The sequence below is a fragment of the Ascidiella aspersa genome, chromosome 3, assembly GCF_963924565.1.
Source record: "Ascidiella aspersa chromosome 3, kaAscAspe10.2, whole genome shotgun sequence".
NCBI classification, from domain to species: domain Eukaryota; kingdom Metazoa; phylum Chordata; class Ascidiacea; order Phlebobranchia; family Ascidiidae; genus Ascidiella; species Ascidiella aspersa.
Genome location: NC_139449.1, coordinates 28,238,091 through 28,250,174, shown reverse-complemented (window position 1 = coordinate 28,250,174; position 12,084 = coordinate 28,238,091). Strand labels below are relative to the sequence as shown.

The following is a 12,084-nucleotide window of genomic DNA, read 5'->3' as shown; positions in this document are numbered from 1 at the left end:
GTAGCTGAAACTGGGCATACTGTATAGCCTAATCAAATTATAAACTTGCATTTATATAGTGATATTAGCCAAAGTTTCAACTTATAACGTTACGTGACACCTTGGCACATAAAGAGATTCCAATTTAGCTTGAAATAACAGCATTTATGTTTCAGAGGACGTTCTCGCCGAACCCATGAAACCGCTGCGTCGAACCCCAAGGGTTCGACCGAACCCTGTGGTTAAGAACCACCGCTCTACGTTTTATCTATAGCGGAACAAGCCATCTGGCCACACGATTTGGTCAAAACACAAAAAATTCTATTCAATGTGTTTTTCAATTCGAAAAAAAAAATTAAGTAATTTGGCGTAACTTTTAAAAAATGCTTTAATTTTCACGTCTAGGGGTGTATCACGGGATACTTTTTATCCCAATACCAGTACCTAATTTAAAAAAAAATGATCTCGATCTGAACGGATACCAAAAGACGTCATTAATTTGCTAAACAAACAAATTATCAAATGTTCAAAGGCAATTTTCTATTATTAACCTATACTGTTTTAAAAGAAATGATCTTTTAAGATAGAAAAACTATTTCTATATTAATTTGGAAATGTATTGGCATCGATCAACCTACAGATATACCAATTGCTATATGTTATTGCCTCAAGCCAATATAATCAGACATCATTTCACACTGGCACTTAGCCATTGACCAAATAAAAATATATAGTAAAAAGATTCTCCAAAAGAGATTATTTCTGCATTTTTTTAATATTTAAAATAGGTCGGGGGTATGGCTTAAATTTCACCTGTAAGGGAGTTCATGCATGACATTCTGCAAAAAAAAGTTTTAAGAGATCATATTTTATGTCCTTTCCCAGAGTAAGTTTTCATGAATGATTGATGAAGCTGATGAAAGTTGCTGATATTGCGACTGTGATGATCATCAAAGCATTAAGCAAGCAAATTGCCACATTTGTAGATCTTTGAAATAGTTGACACTTTTCTATAAAACAAAGTTGTAGTTTTTTGACTATTAAATTTAAACTATATTAATTAATGCATAGGTGACCAAGAAAATACACACGTAAAAGACATTCGCTCCATATTAGTGTTTCTTAACCGATGTATCGTGCCCAGAATTGGGTCACAATTTGATTTGGTTTGTTGCCTTAACAAGTTAGACTTAAATTGCAAATAGCACAGAGCAAGGTTTCTTTAAAATTTGAGAATACTTTGGGGAAAAAACACACACACGGCCCACATTGGTGGAATTCAACTTCATTTATGCTATTTGTCTTATGTTTTGTTCACTTAAAAAATTTCAGTAAAGATAATTCGTTCGCCAAAACTTTGCTGTTGTATTTACATTTATTATCTGGGTTGATGCAAAAAAAAGGTTAAAAAAACACTAGTCTATATAGTCTACCTAAAACTGGCTTATTGTTTGAAAAAGCATGTTGTGCAAATAGTATTTAAAGTTTTTGTTACCACCATGCAAAACAAATATATGGGGAAAAAATTAACTTTACTAAAAGTCAAGCAGTTTTAATATCAAAATATTACCTGTTAGTATAAATAAAATGCTCAAAAACTTTTTGTTGGTCTGATTTGATTTTGTTTCAAAATAAAGTCATGTATATAATACTATCAACAGGTTAATACATCTTGTTTTCTCTGAAATGTAATAATATTTTTTTACATATAACATGAATTACAAAAATTACACAGGAATAGTCTCCAATAATAAAAAACATTTTTTAGGAGTTTTAAGAGGTAATTGTTATGCTTAACTAAACCACCTTCCTTCACTTATAAATATCATAAAACTGAAGTTTTATTTATCATATTGACAACCAGATTAAAACAGGCTTACTAAACTAAACTAAATTCTGGCTGGGTTTTAAGTTTAAAATAAAATGCATATATACTATGACCTGTATATATAATCGAAGCTTTAAAAAAAGGCACAAGTTGCATAGTGCAACTACCTGAGAAGTTGAAGTACTATATTCAGAAGTAGTCAAAAGTAAGAGCTTTTTGGATTGCTATGCACCATACCTTATACTAATCCACTAAGGGGTGACAAATAAGATTGATCTGGAGCAGTGGAGCAAATACTTACAATTTTGTTTACTGTATAATAAATGTATAATGACATGGGGAATACTGGCAGCTATTTGTCCATGATTAGTGGAAAAATATATATAATGCAGGAGAGTTGTTTATTTATGATAAGTAAGCAGTTTTTAAAAACGAACAAACTTCTAGGTTATATCTTTAAGTTACTATTTACAACATAAATGGAGATTTTTATCAAGGTTTTTCACATGGATTTATGGGATAAAAAATGTTAAGTTTAATTGGTTATCTAGAGGGGAAAAAAAATTAAAAAGATTTTTGACTTGTCAAAAAAAGTAAAAATTTTATCATAAAAAATCAGTTCCGAATTATATTCAATGACATTTTGACTGTATTATATCTTGATTAGAGCAATATTACGGTATATGCGAGCCGGCAGAATTAACCACCCAGATCTAGTTTATCGCATAAGGTTCAGCTTGAACTTTGTTTTTGCCTTAGGCCAATAGGCCTATATAGTGTATTTCTGATTTTGAGAAATGTACTGAACGGTATTTGCTGTGTTTTTTCCCTTATGATTTGCAGTTATCCCATTTCCTATTTCGATAATATGCTAGGTAATTTTCTGCAATTATTTTACCTTGTATTTGAACTGTTTACACAACATTTTTCTAAAAAAAACAGCGATTTGTTTCCTTTGGCATTTTTATAGTTGTTTTTCCTTTTTAAATGATAAATATATCAACTATAAGTATTTTTTAACTAGTTTTGCATAAATCTGAAAAATAACAAATTTGTCTTTAACCGGTAGTAAATAAACATCAAAAACGTGTGATTGACGACGCCGAGACACTTATGCAGTACTTCAAACAACAAAAAGTTGTTTAAATCAAATGTATTTCTAATAGGTCAAAATTTCAATTTTTTACATTAAAATTTCTCATTTTTTTACGTCAAAAAATATTAGCCCTAGATATCGGTGGTTTAAAAAATAAAATTTCAGAGAAACGCCATGGTCCATGGTGAGATCACACACAAAGATAGGGTGGGCAATGTTAGGAAAGCCTTGTTGCTAGAATTGTTAATGCTAAGGTTAGAAGCATTATTAGAATGGGGGCATGGGTGGGGTTATTGACATTGGTTAGAATCAAATCATAACATATGGTTATCTTATTAGCAGTATAGCATATTGGCCAGGAATTTAGTGAAGCAAATACTGAAACAAGTTCATAAAAAATGCAGCCTGAACTTGTTTTTTTCGCTTGACATGTGCAATTATCCCATGTCCTATTTCAATAAATAGGTCTGTGTTAATTTTCTGCAAATATTTTTACCTTTTATTTCAACTGCTTACACAACATTTTTTAAATAAACAAGCGACTTGTTTTTCTTTGGGATTTTTATAGTTGTTCGTCTTTTTCAAAATGACAAAAATATCAACTAATCATTTGCATGAGTTTTGCATAAAATCGAAAAATAACTGATTTGTGTTCAACCGGTAGTTGTCGTCGACAAAATACTAATGCCGTACTTCAAACAATAATAACAATAAAAAAAAATCAATGTATTGAAATAGATCAAAACTTTGTCAAATAAAAATATTTTTGGGTTAAAATTTGTCAAAATTTCAATTTTTAAGGTTAAAATTTAACATTAAAAAAAAAATAACCGCCCTGGTAATAAAGAATAGGTTTGTTTTTAGAGTGGTTGTATGGCTTTGTATTGTAATGTTACAGCACAATGCATTGAAAACACATGTGGTTGCAGATAATAAAATATTTTCAGGCATAGAAATACAAGTCTTCGATAAAATCCTAAGAACCCAGATTTCAAACATTGGTTATCGGTAGGGATGTTTGATTCTTCATATATCATTATAATACTTAAATCAAAGCGCATGCAGAAGTAGGTATCATTTTGAAAGTTTTTTTAATATAATTTCAACATAGTTCTACATATAACATTCTAATACTGATACCGGATATTTTATATACTCAATAACTAAATGCCACCATTACTATAAGCAAAATAGTTTAATAAAAAAACTATAAAGGTAATGTTTCCCAGGTTCCCGAACTATCCAACGACCATATAACAGTTTTAGCAACCCAGGCTCATAATTTATAGCTAATTGCAGTTAAATGTTGGTAAGTTATAAGGCAATGCCAGAGTCAATTACAAGTAGTGATGCATTTTACATTCTAGGCTACTATTTATGTATCTTTACAATAGAATATTAGTCCTGCATTAAAGTTGCGGGGAATGCCAGGTTCAACATTCAAATATTTGGAATTGTGTGCAAATATGAATCAGTAATTTGAAAACCTTATTTAAAAAAAAATGAGTTATTGTAGATTTTAAACCTCTGGTGTACATAAAACCATGGTTGCGCACCTAAAAGTTTGGCTCTGCACACACCAAGTCTCAGCAAAAAGTGTCATAAAATGCAGTCACAAGTGTGTATGGATGGGACTCTCTTGAGGCTAATTTACACTGCTGCACTGAGCTGAGCGTGAAATTGTTTTCACTACAGCTGCACTGGGCATAAAAATCGCTCAAAAATGTAATGTTTTTCTATAGCTGCACTGGGCATAATTTTTTTTTTATGGGCTTGAGTTTAGCAAAGCGTGAAAGCTCGCCCTACAGAATTTAAATGCAAGTTACGCTTTGCTCAGTGCAGCTGTAATGTAAACGCGCCTTTACATTCAATCATTTTTAGTTTTGGGTTTTGTTTCCTATATTTGGATATATAATTAACAAGAAACCTCCTAATTGTACAGAAACAAACTTTATGGTGTCAAGGTGTGCAATTAAGGGTTGACGCACAAAGAGTTTAAAGGACATGTTTCAAAAACTTGAACCATGTAATAATGACTGTGTCACAATTCACAAGGGATTATTCATATATTGGTCTACAATCTTGAAATTATAATAAATAAAAAACCTGCCACGGTTATTAAATCAACGCACAATATTTGGGTTAGGGTGTGAGTTTGCGTTTGGGTGTGCTTGGGTCAAGTAGAGGTAGGATTCTGGACCAGCACCATTACATTTATTCTCCAATAATTGTTTCTTCCTTGTAATTTCAATTTTGACAACTTTTTTTCAGTGTTGCATAAAAATTGGGCACTGGTCTAGAATCCTAATACATTCCATCCGGAAGTTATATTGCTAACATTATTTGGGTTAGGGTGAGAGTTAGCGTTTGGGTGGGTCAAGTTACTTAAGTATTATTATTATACTTATTCTTACATATGTATGCCTTTCTTGCAGTTTCAATTTTGACATTTCGTTTTGTTACTGTTAAAATAAATGTGGTAGGATTGTAGACCAACCAGCGCGGTTATTTTTATTTACTATGGCGTCGAGCCGTCGATATATCAACCAAAATATAAAAATTTTAGAACTACTGTTAAATTACGAATCAAATTCGCGCGAAGCGCGAACAATCTTTGGGATTTATGTTGTTAAAATTGGGGCGCTGGTCTAGAATCCTACCACAGTTATGAAATCAACGCACAAAATTTGAGTTAGGGTGCTGGTTAGCGTTTGGGTGTGGGTGGGTCAAGTATTATTATATTCTTTATTTAATAATAATACTTGACCCACCTTAACCCAAACGCTAACCCGCAACCTAACCCAAATAATGCGCGTTGTGGTAGGATTCTAGACCAGCGCCAAAATTGGTATAAACAAAGTTTGGATGCCTCATGAGCCCATGGTTTTACTTCATTTAATGTTCCAAATAAATTCAGCCAAATTAGGACAGAAAACTTACTGTTCTAATGATTTACAAACCGTCGAACACAGCTGGTAAAATTAGGACAATTTATCGTTTTTTTATTCGAATTTTAGGCCATCTGGCAACCCTAACATTTATCACTTTTTGCGATATGCGTCGCTGATTTACACTTACCTAATCTATCGGGCGAGATTATATCCTGGGATACAAAATTATAATTTCACCGAAGTCAAAACGGGCTTTTTTTCGTAAGTTCACCGCTGTGCTTCGGTGGCTGTTGACGAAGCGGGTGGCACTATGCTATTATTATTGGTTGAATTTAGTTACGCACGATTGCTGGCTTGCACGCCTGAATGCACCTTGGATAAAGAATATTTTTCACCGAGTTATTGTGTTTTTTTGTGGAATGCGAGGAATTTCACGAAAAAGTGACAAATTATTATTTTCTTTTAATTAAAATAATTTAAATTTGTAAAAAAAAATTGTCGCTTGTCTAGAATCCTAGCTTAGCGTTCAAACAATTATTAAATTAACACACAATATTTGGGTTAGGGTAGGGGTTAGCGTTTGGGTGTGGGTGGGTCATGGTATTATTATTTAATAATTGACTTACCCAAACGCTAACCATGCCCTCTAACCCAAATAATAATGTGCTTTGTGGTAGGATTGTAGACAAGTGCCAAAAATGTATTGTCAAACTGCCTTTGCCATGGACATATGTTAGAAATAATTGAATCGATAAAATACCTAAATTTTGAAGCTTGGCATTTTATTACAACAATAACAAGTTATTTTGTTACTTCATCTTCGTTGACAAAACACACATAAAAAAAATTGGGCATATTATTCTAATTTTTTTTGTCTGTTTATTCACAAGAAAACATATAACTGTTCACCACAGATTTGTTTATCTGTATAACAACTATGTACAAAAGAAAAGTTTAAGAAACATGGCACATCCTTTGCCAGGAGTTGGAATCTTTGGAACTGGTCACAGAGCCAAGGCCATTATCCATTTGCTAAGAACAGCAGGGTTCCGCATCGAAGCCATTTGGGGAAGGACCAAAGAGGATGCCCAAAAACTTGCCACCCTCCTCGAAATTCCTTTTACTACTTGCAACATTGACGACGTCCTTCTGAATCCAAACGTCGATCTGGTGTGCATTCATTGTCCACCCTTTCTTCACTCACAAATTGCAGTAAAAACACTGGGAATCGGAAAGAATGTGCTGTGCGAGCGACCTGCAGGCTTGGGGTTTGAAGACACGATGCGCATGCTGAATGCAGCAAAGTACTACCCAGCGCTTATGTCAGTAATGGCATATCACCTGCGTTTTCTTCCCACTTTTCAAATGATGAAGGAAAGAATTGCTGATGGCCAGATTGGTGATGCACTGGTGTTTGAAGTGCGTGTGCACTGCGGTGTCTCACTTGACCAGTACTACAATTGGATGCATGACAGTCGGATGGGTGGTGGCATATTAGCCCAATATGGTGGCCACTTTATCGACATTGTGAACTTTGTGTCTGGCCAGAAAGCTGTTCAAGTCCATGGGTTCCTAACCACATTTCAGAAGAGCATGTCCCACATCAATGGATTCAGGGAAATCACAAGTGACGATTTCTGCACCTTTCAAATGAAATTGTCAGGGGGTGCCTGCTGTACTTGTGTGCTCAACAACAACATTCCGGGAAAGTTCAACTATGAAGTCTATGCAGTTGGAACAAAGGGCTGTCTCATTGCCAAGGACGGCAATCTCATTGCACAGCATAAATCCACTGATATGGGCCTAAGTAAGCAAGAGGTAATGCAAAGTGACGACCAGGAACTTCCAAGGGGATTTGAAAACCTTTTTCCAGCAGAAATCATTGAACAGATCCCAGTTGCATTTTGCCAAGGCATGATAAAGTTCATTGAGTCACTAAAGACATCCTTCACAAAGCATGACGACCGAAGGCGTTGGGATCCGGAGCCACTCAAGTTTGCTGGTACTTTTGAGGATGCTTTATATGTGCAATCTGTGTTGGAGTCAATCAGGAAATCAAGCAAAACTAGCGATTGGGTTCAGGTAGGGTTTTCTTCGAAGTTTTGTGATTTTAAGGATGAAGATAATAGTACCATAACAAAAGTAAAGCTGACGCGCATGTACTAGCACTATCTTGATGAATACTTTTAATCCATTATTCACTTTTTTGTAAATTTAGTTAAAAAATATCTTGTTTCAGATTAGAATGATGTTTTTAAACAATGTGTTTTAAGTAAAAAATACAAACTCTGTATGCTAACAAATTTGCCATTTTTCAGGTACACCCAACTGGTCAGAATGGACTAACACCTGTGAAGTCATGATAAGAAAAGCCATTTGTTAGTTAAAAAGGTCTTTTTTTAAAGAAAGGATTTTATTATCAAAATGATTTTATATGACAATGCTATTTCTATTGTATTTATAGGACATACAGCTTAAGTTGGTGAACTGCTGCTGCACGACACAGTATTTAAATTAGTATTTCCTGTTTAAAGTTTGCATTTATCATGAAAGGCTTCTAATAATATATATATATATCATCTATGCAACTATAAGCTCCTCCCTACTAGCGTCTAACATTTTTATCTTAGATAAACTATTTGATGTTAAGGTTCTGTCAAAGTAAAATATGTCTGTCGTAAAGCAGACTTTGTTTTTTGTGCCAATCTTTCGAGGTATATATATCAAAGTGTTAGCAACCTGTATATTTAGTCAATGGATGTTTAACCATACAATACCTCCTAAACAATAACAATGGAATCAAATTCAATTTTTTTTTGGCAGAAACTATTAACCTTTGAAAGCATATATTTTCTGGATATTTTGTATTGGTGTACAAGTTTGAAGCAGTTTGCATAGCTTATTCCTCAAATTCTAACCTACAGTGTTCTGATTTTGTAGCTGGCATTGATTGTTTTTTATTATTCCATAGGATAATGACATGCAATGAAGCAATCTATGACTTAATGTAAAATTAATTACAATTTTTTTATCTTGCCACTACTTTTCAATCGTTTTAATCTCCAAGCAATCACTGTATTGTATATCATGATAGCATTGTCTTCCCTTGAAACATACAACACCCAATATTTTCTTTGTAATATATTGTGTTGGTTTATTTACTGCGCACTTAAACATGAAGAGTTGCGCCCTTGATTGAAGCGCTAACCAAATTTGTGTATGTTGACCATCTTACAAGTTCCAATACAAGGTCCAAGTGACATGGTTCATAGTTGTGAGTATTCTCACATAGTCAAAACAAGCAACAGAATGCATTAATATGTTCAGTGATCCGCTTTCCTCGCACAGACAACACATTTTGAGCATTCAACACATAAGTTCAGGAATGTGCTATCTGTATCCATCACGCTCACACACCAATTTTTTAGCAAATTTGTACCTTTATGGCAATGGTATTGCTTTAGCTCATTTCACCTCTAGTTTATCCCCTTTTTCATTGAGAACTTGGGAATAGGTCTCTCTAATCTGCTTGTACGCAGTTGCATCATGATAAGGGATCTTTGTGAGAGGGTCTACATACTTTGCTGGTTTTTTTGTAACAAGACAAAGGAGGCGTGGTTTAGGGCGTATTCGTCTGTGAGAAAACATTTCCTGAAATGTGGAGTCATGAGAGAAGACTAGAAAGTTTCTTGTTGACTTGGTCATCGTCTCTGAGTTTGTACTTGGGGAATCAACTCTAAAAAATAGGTGACAATTTAAAAAAAAATGTGTGATTCTAATATTTTTTTACTTAAAAATTATGTCCTATACTTGACAAAGTTCGTAATACCGAAATAGATTTATAAAACATTCCATGGTGATTTTTCTAGGTTTTTAGCGTTAATAAGTTTAGTTACCTCCATTGTTAACCTACTATACTTTAATTAGTTTGTCTTTGATGGACAATCATAACTGAAAATCCTGTATTAATTTGACATCAAATGAGGCACCCTAGCATTGGACAAAACCGATATTACCACTGGATATCGAGTATGGCCTGTGATATTATCGGACATCCCTATTAACAATTAAGAAACATATTTATTTCAATAAGTAAACTGTGATTGTTATTGCTTGATGTGCATATACTAGTCTGAACAAGAATTATATCTATGGAAATTTTCATACTTTTCAACATCAACCATGTTGCTACTTGCAAATGAAGGCATTATAGTGGACAAGTACTTTATTGTTGGTCCTTCAAATACACGCTTTTTGGAAATTGTCTTTTTTCTGCTGGCCTCTAGTCGTTGATAGTTCTCTGCCAACAATAATGGTAATATTAGGAACAAAATAGCCTTAGGCCTAAAAAAAACTTACCAAGTGATTTCAAGTTCTTTTTTTCCGTCTTTTCCGCCTCTGCAAGTAGTTCTTCTTGTGTTAGTCTTCTGACCTTTAAATGATAAAATAAAAATGAAAAGGCAACTACGTAGGTCTTAAAACCATTTTTTTTAAACTAGTCTTGCACCTTTGTAAAATTCTTATATAAACAATTGTTTAAAAAATATGCAAATTATCCATTTTAAAATTTGTGTAGAAGAATAAGTTAATACCCCAATTGGAATCTTTTTTCCAGCCTTCTTTTTCTTGTCAGTCTCTTCCCTTTCTTTTCTTCTGATGCTTGTCATAAGAGAATTGGTGGCAGTTGCCCGTCGTGATGATTTCCTGCCTGAAATATGATGGCTAGCCTCATTAGTACATGCAATATTTAGGGTTTTTGGCAGTCTACAAGCGTTAGTTACATTAACCCATGACATTGAGGAGGTTATCCATTAGCAGATTCACATTTTGTGGTCACTAATCTTTATTCAGGTTGGCTAACCTAAAAGCTGGTTAAATAAAATTTTTCTCGCCAATTGGAATCAAGTGTTTAGTATTACTGAAATGAGCACATTATGACACATGCTAATAAAAAAAAAGTATATACAGTCTGATCCTTGTTAACCTGGGCCACAGTGTTGTTAATTTTTTTAAAGGCCAGTTTATTGTATTGTTAAGCAAAAAATATAATTAATCTTTTAAATGCAACACTACATGCACTCAAATTGATTTTGAGTCAATAGTTTAAAGAATGAAACTGCGTGGGCAGTAGGCTATTGTTTTTGTCAACTCACCACCACTCTAAGAAAATTTTGAAACTCTCTAAACAATAAGATGAGGGTTTATGGAATATATTTCCATTAAAAGAGCAAATTTATTTATTACTTTTGTGGTAATGTTATACAGCAGGGTTTCCGCAGCAAGGCAGTTAATTAAATGAAAAAATTGCCATCCCAAAAGTTTAGTGTTGGATATTGGGTAATAATGTGGTTTCTAGCGGGGTGTGACTTTAAAAGTTTTTCCTTACTTGGGCCATCAAGTGCCGCCTCAGATTTTGGAGTTCTCCGTTCCTCAATATCATTGGATTTGTCAGTTTTCACACCAGTGTCAGTATCCTTTCTCTTTATTGCTTTCTTAACCCCCGGCTCCTTGTAAGCCTTGGTTGAGACCCCAAGACCTTTTTTCCTCCGCTTTGGTTTATCTGCATCGTTGTCATCGCTTATCAGTTCGTCGTGCTCCGATTGATCAAAGTCTGAATCCACTTCATCTGCAGAGTCCTCTTGGTCAGAGTCAAAATCATTGTCTTCCTCTTCCTACTTATAAAAATAAATTAAAGTCAGAAAATGCTTTTTTTACATGAACCACATTGTTATACACGTGTAAATATCTCTTCTAAAACTGTAGGTCACACAAAATGATTTTTTTGGAATTTGTTTTAAAAGGTCTTTGGTATTTGGTTCTAATGTGAATATATCCATAAGAACAAACTTTTATTTTAGGCAGGCAGATAGTATTATTTTTAGTGTGCAAAATCAACTTGCAAATCAAGATAGATTTATGTACAGATTAACTCATGAATCAGTCTTAAGCTGTGCTTTTCTGTTTCTGCATAACAAAATGAGTCACATAAAGAATTAAAAAAATAAATAAATTATAATTAATTTAAATAATTATAATTAAACTAGTTTAAGATCATTGTTAAGTGCTCTTAAATTTAAGATGACAATACAAAGTACAACATTTTTTTAATTTTATTTCCAACTTGCCTCCATGAAACCTCCATATGTTGTTTTGTAAAAGTCATCCTCTTCCAATTCTTCCTCCAGTACTTTAGACATTCTGTTGCCAGCATTTTTTCTTGGTTCTCTAACAGCAGCCATGTTGTGTAAGGCTTAAGGAAGTATGGCAAACTTTTTTCTATCAAACTGAAA

At 33.6% G+C, this 12,084-nt stretch overlaps 2 protein-coding genes across 2 annotated transcripts; one reads left to right on the top strand and one right to left on the bottom strand.

Annotated features, from left to right (window-relative positions):
• The first annotated feature begins 6,690 nt into the window (after nt 1-6,690).
• LOC146161344 (glucose-fructose oxidoreductase domain-containing protein 1-like) lies at nt 6,691-9,015 on the top strand. The gene is made up of 2 exons (XM_083384318.1): nt 6,691-7,876; nt 8,113-9,015. The coding sequence occupies exons 1-2, from the start codon at nt 6,758-6,760 to the stop codon at nt 8,155-8,157; spliced, it is 1,164 nt and encodes a 387-aa protein (XP_083240444.1). The 5' UTR covers nt 6,691-6,757; the 3' UTR covers nt 8,158-9,015.
• LOC146161343 (vacuolar protein sorting-associated protein 72 homolog) lies at nt 8,719-12,081 on the bottom strand. Its single transcript, XM_083384319.1, has 6 exons — nt 11,920-12,081; nt 11,181-11,466; nt 10,387-10,502; nt 10,154-10,226; nt 9,962-10,094; nt 8,719-9,530 (listed from the first exon to the last, which is right to left on the bottom strand). Exons 1-6 carry the CDS (start codon nt 12,031-12,033, stop codon nt 9,260-9,262), a joined length of 993 nt encoding a protein of 330 aa, XP_083240445.1. The 5' UTR covers nt 12,034-12,081; the 3' UTR covers nt 8,719-9,259.
• Between the last annotated feature and the right edge of the window lie 3 nt (nt 12,082-12,084).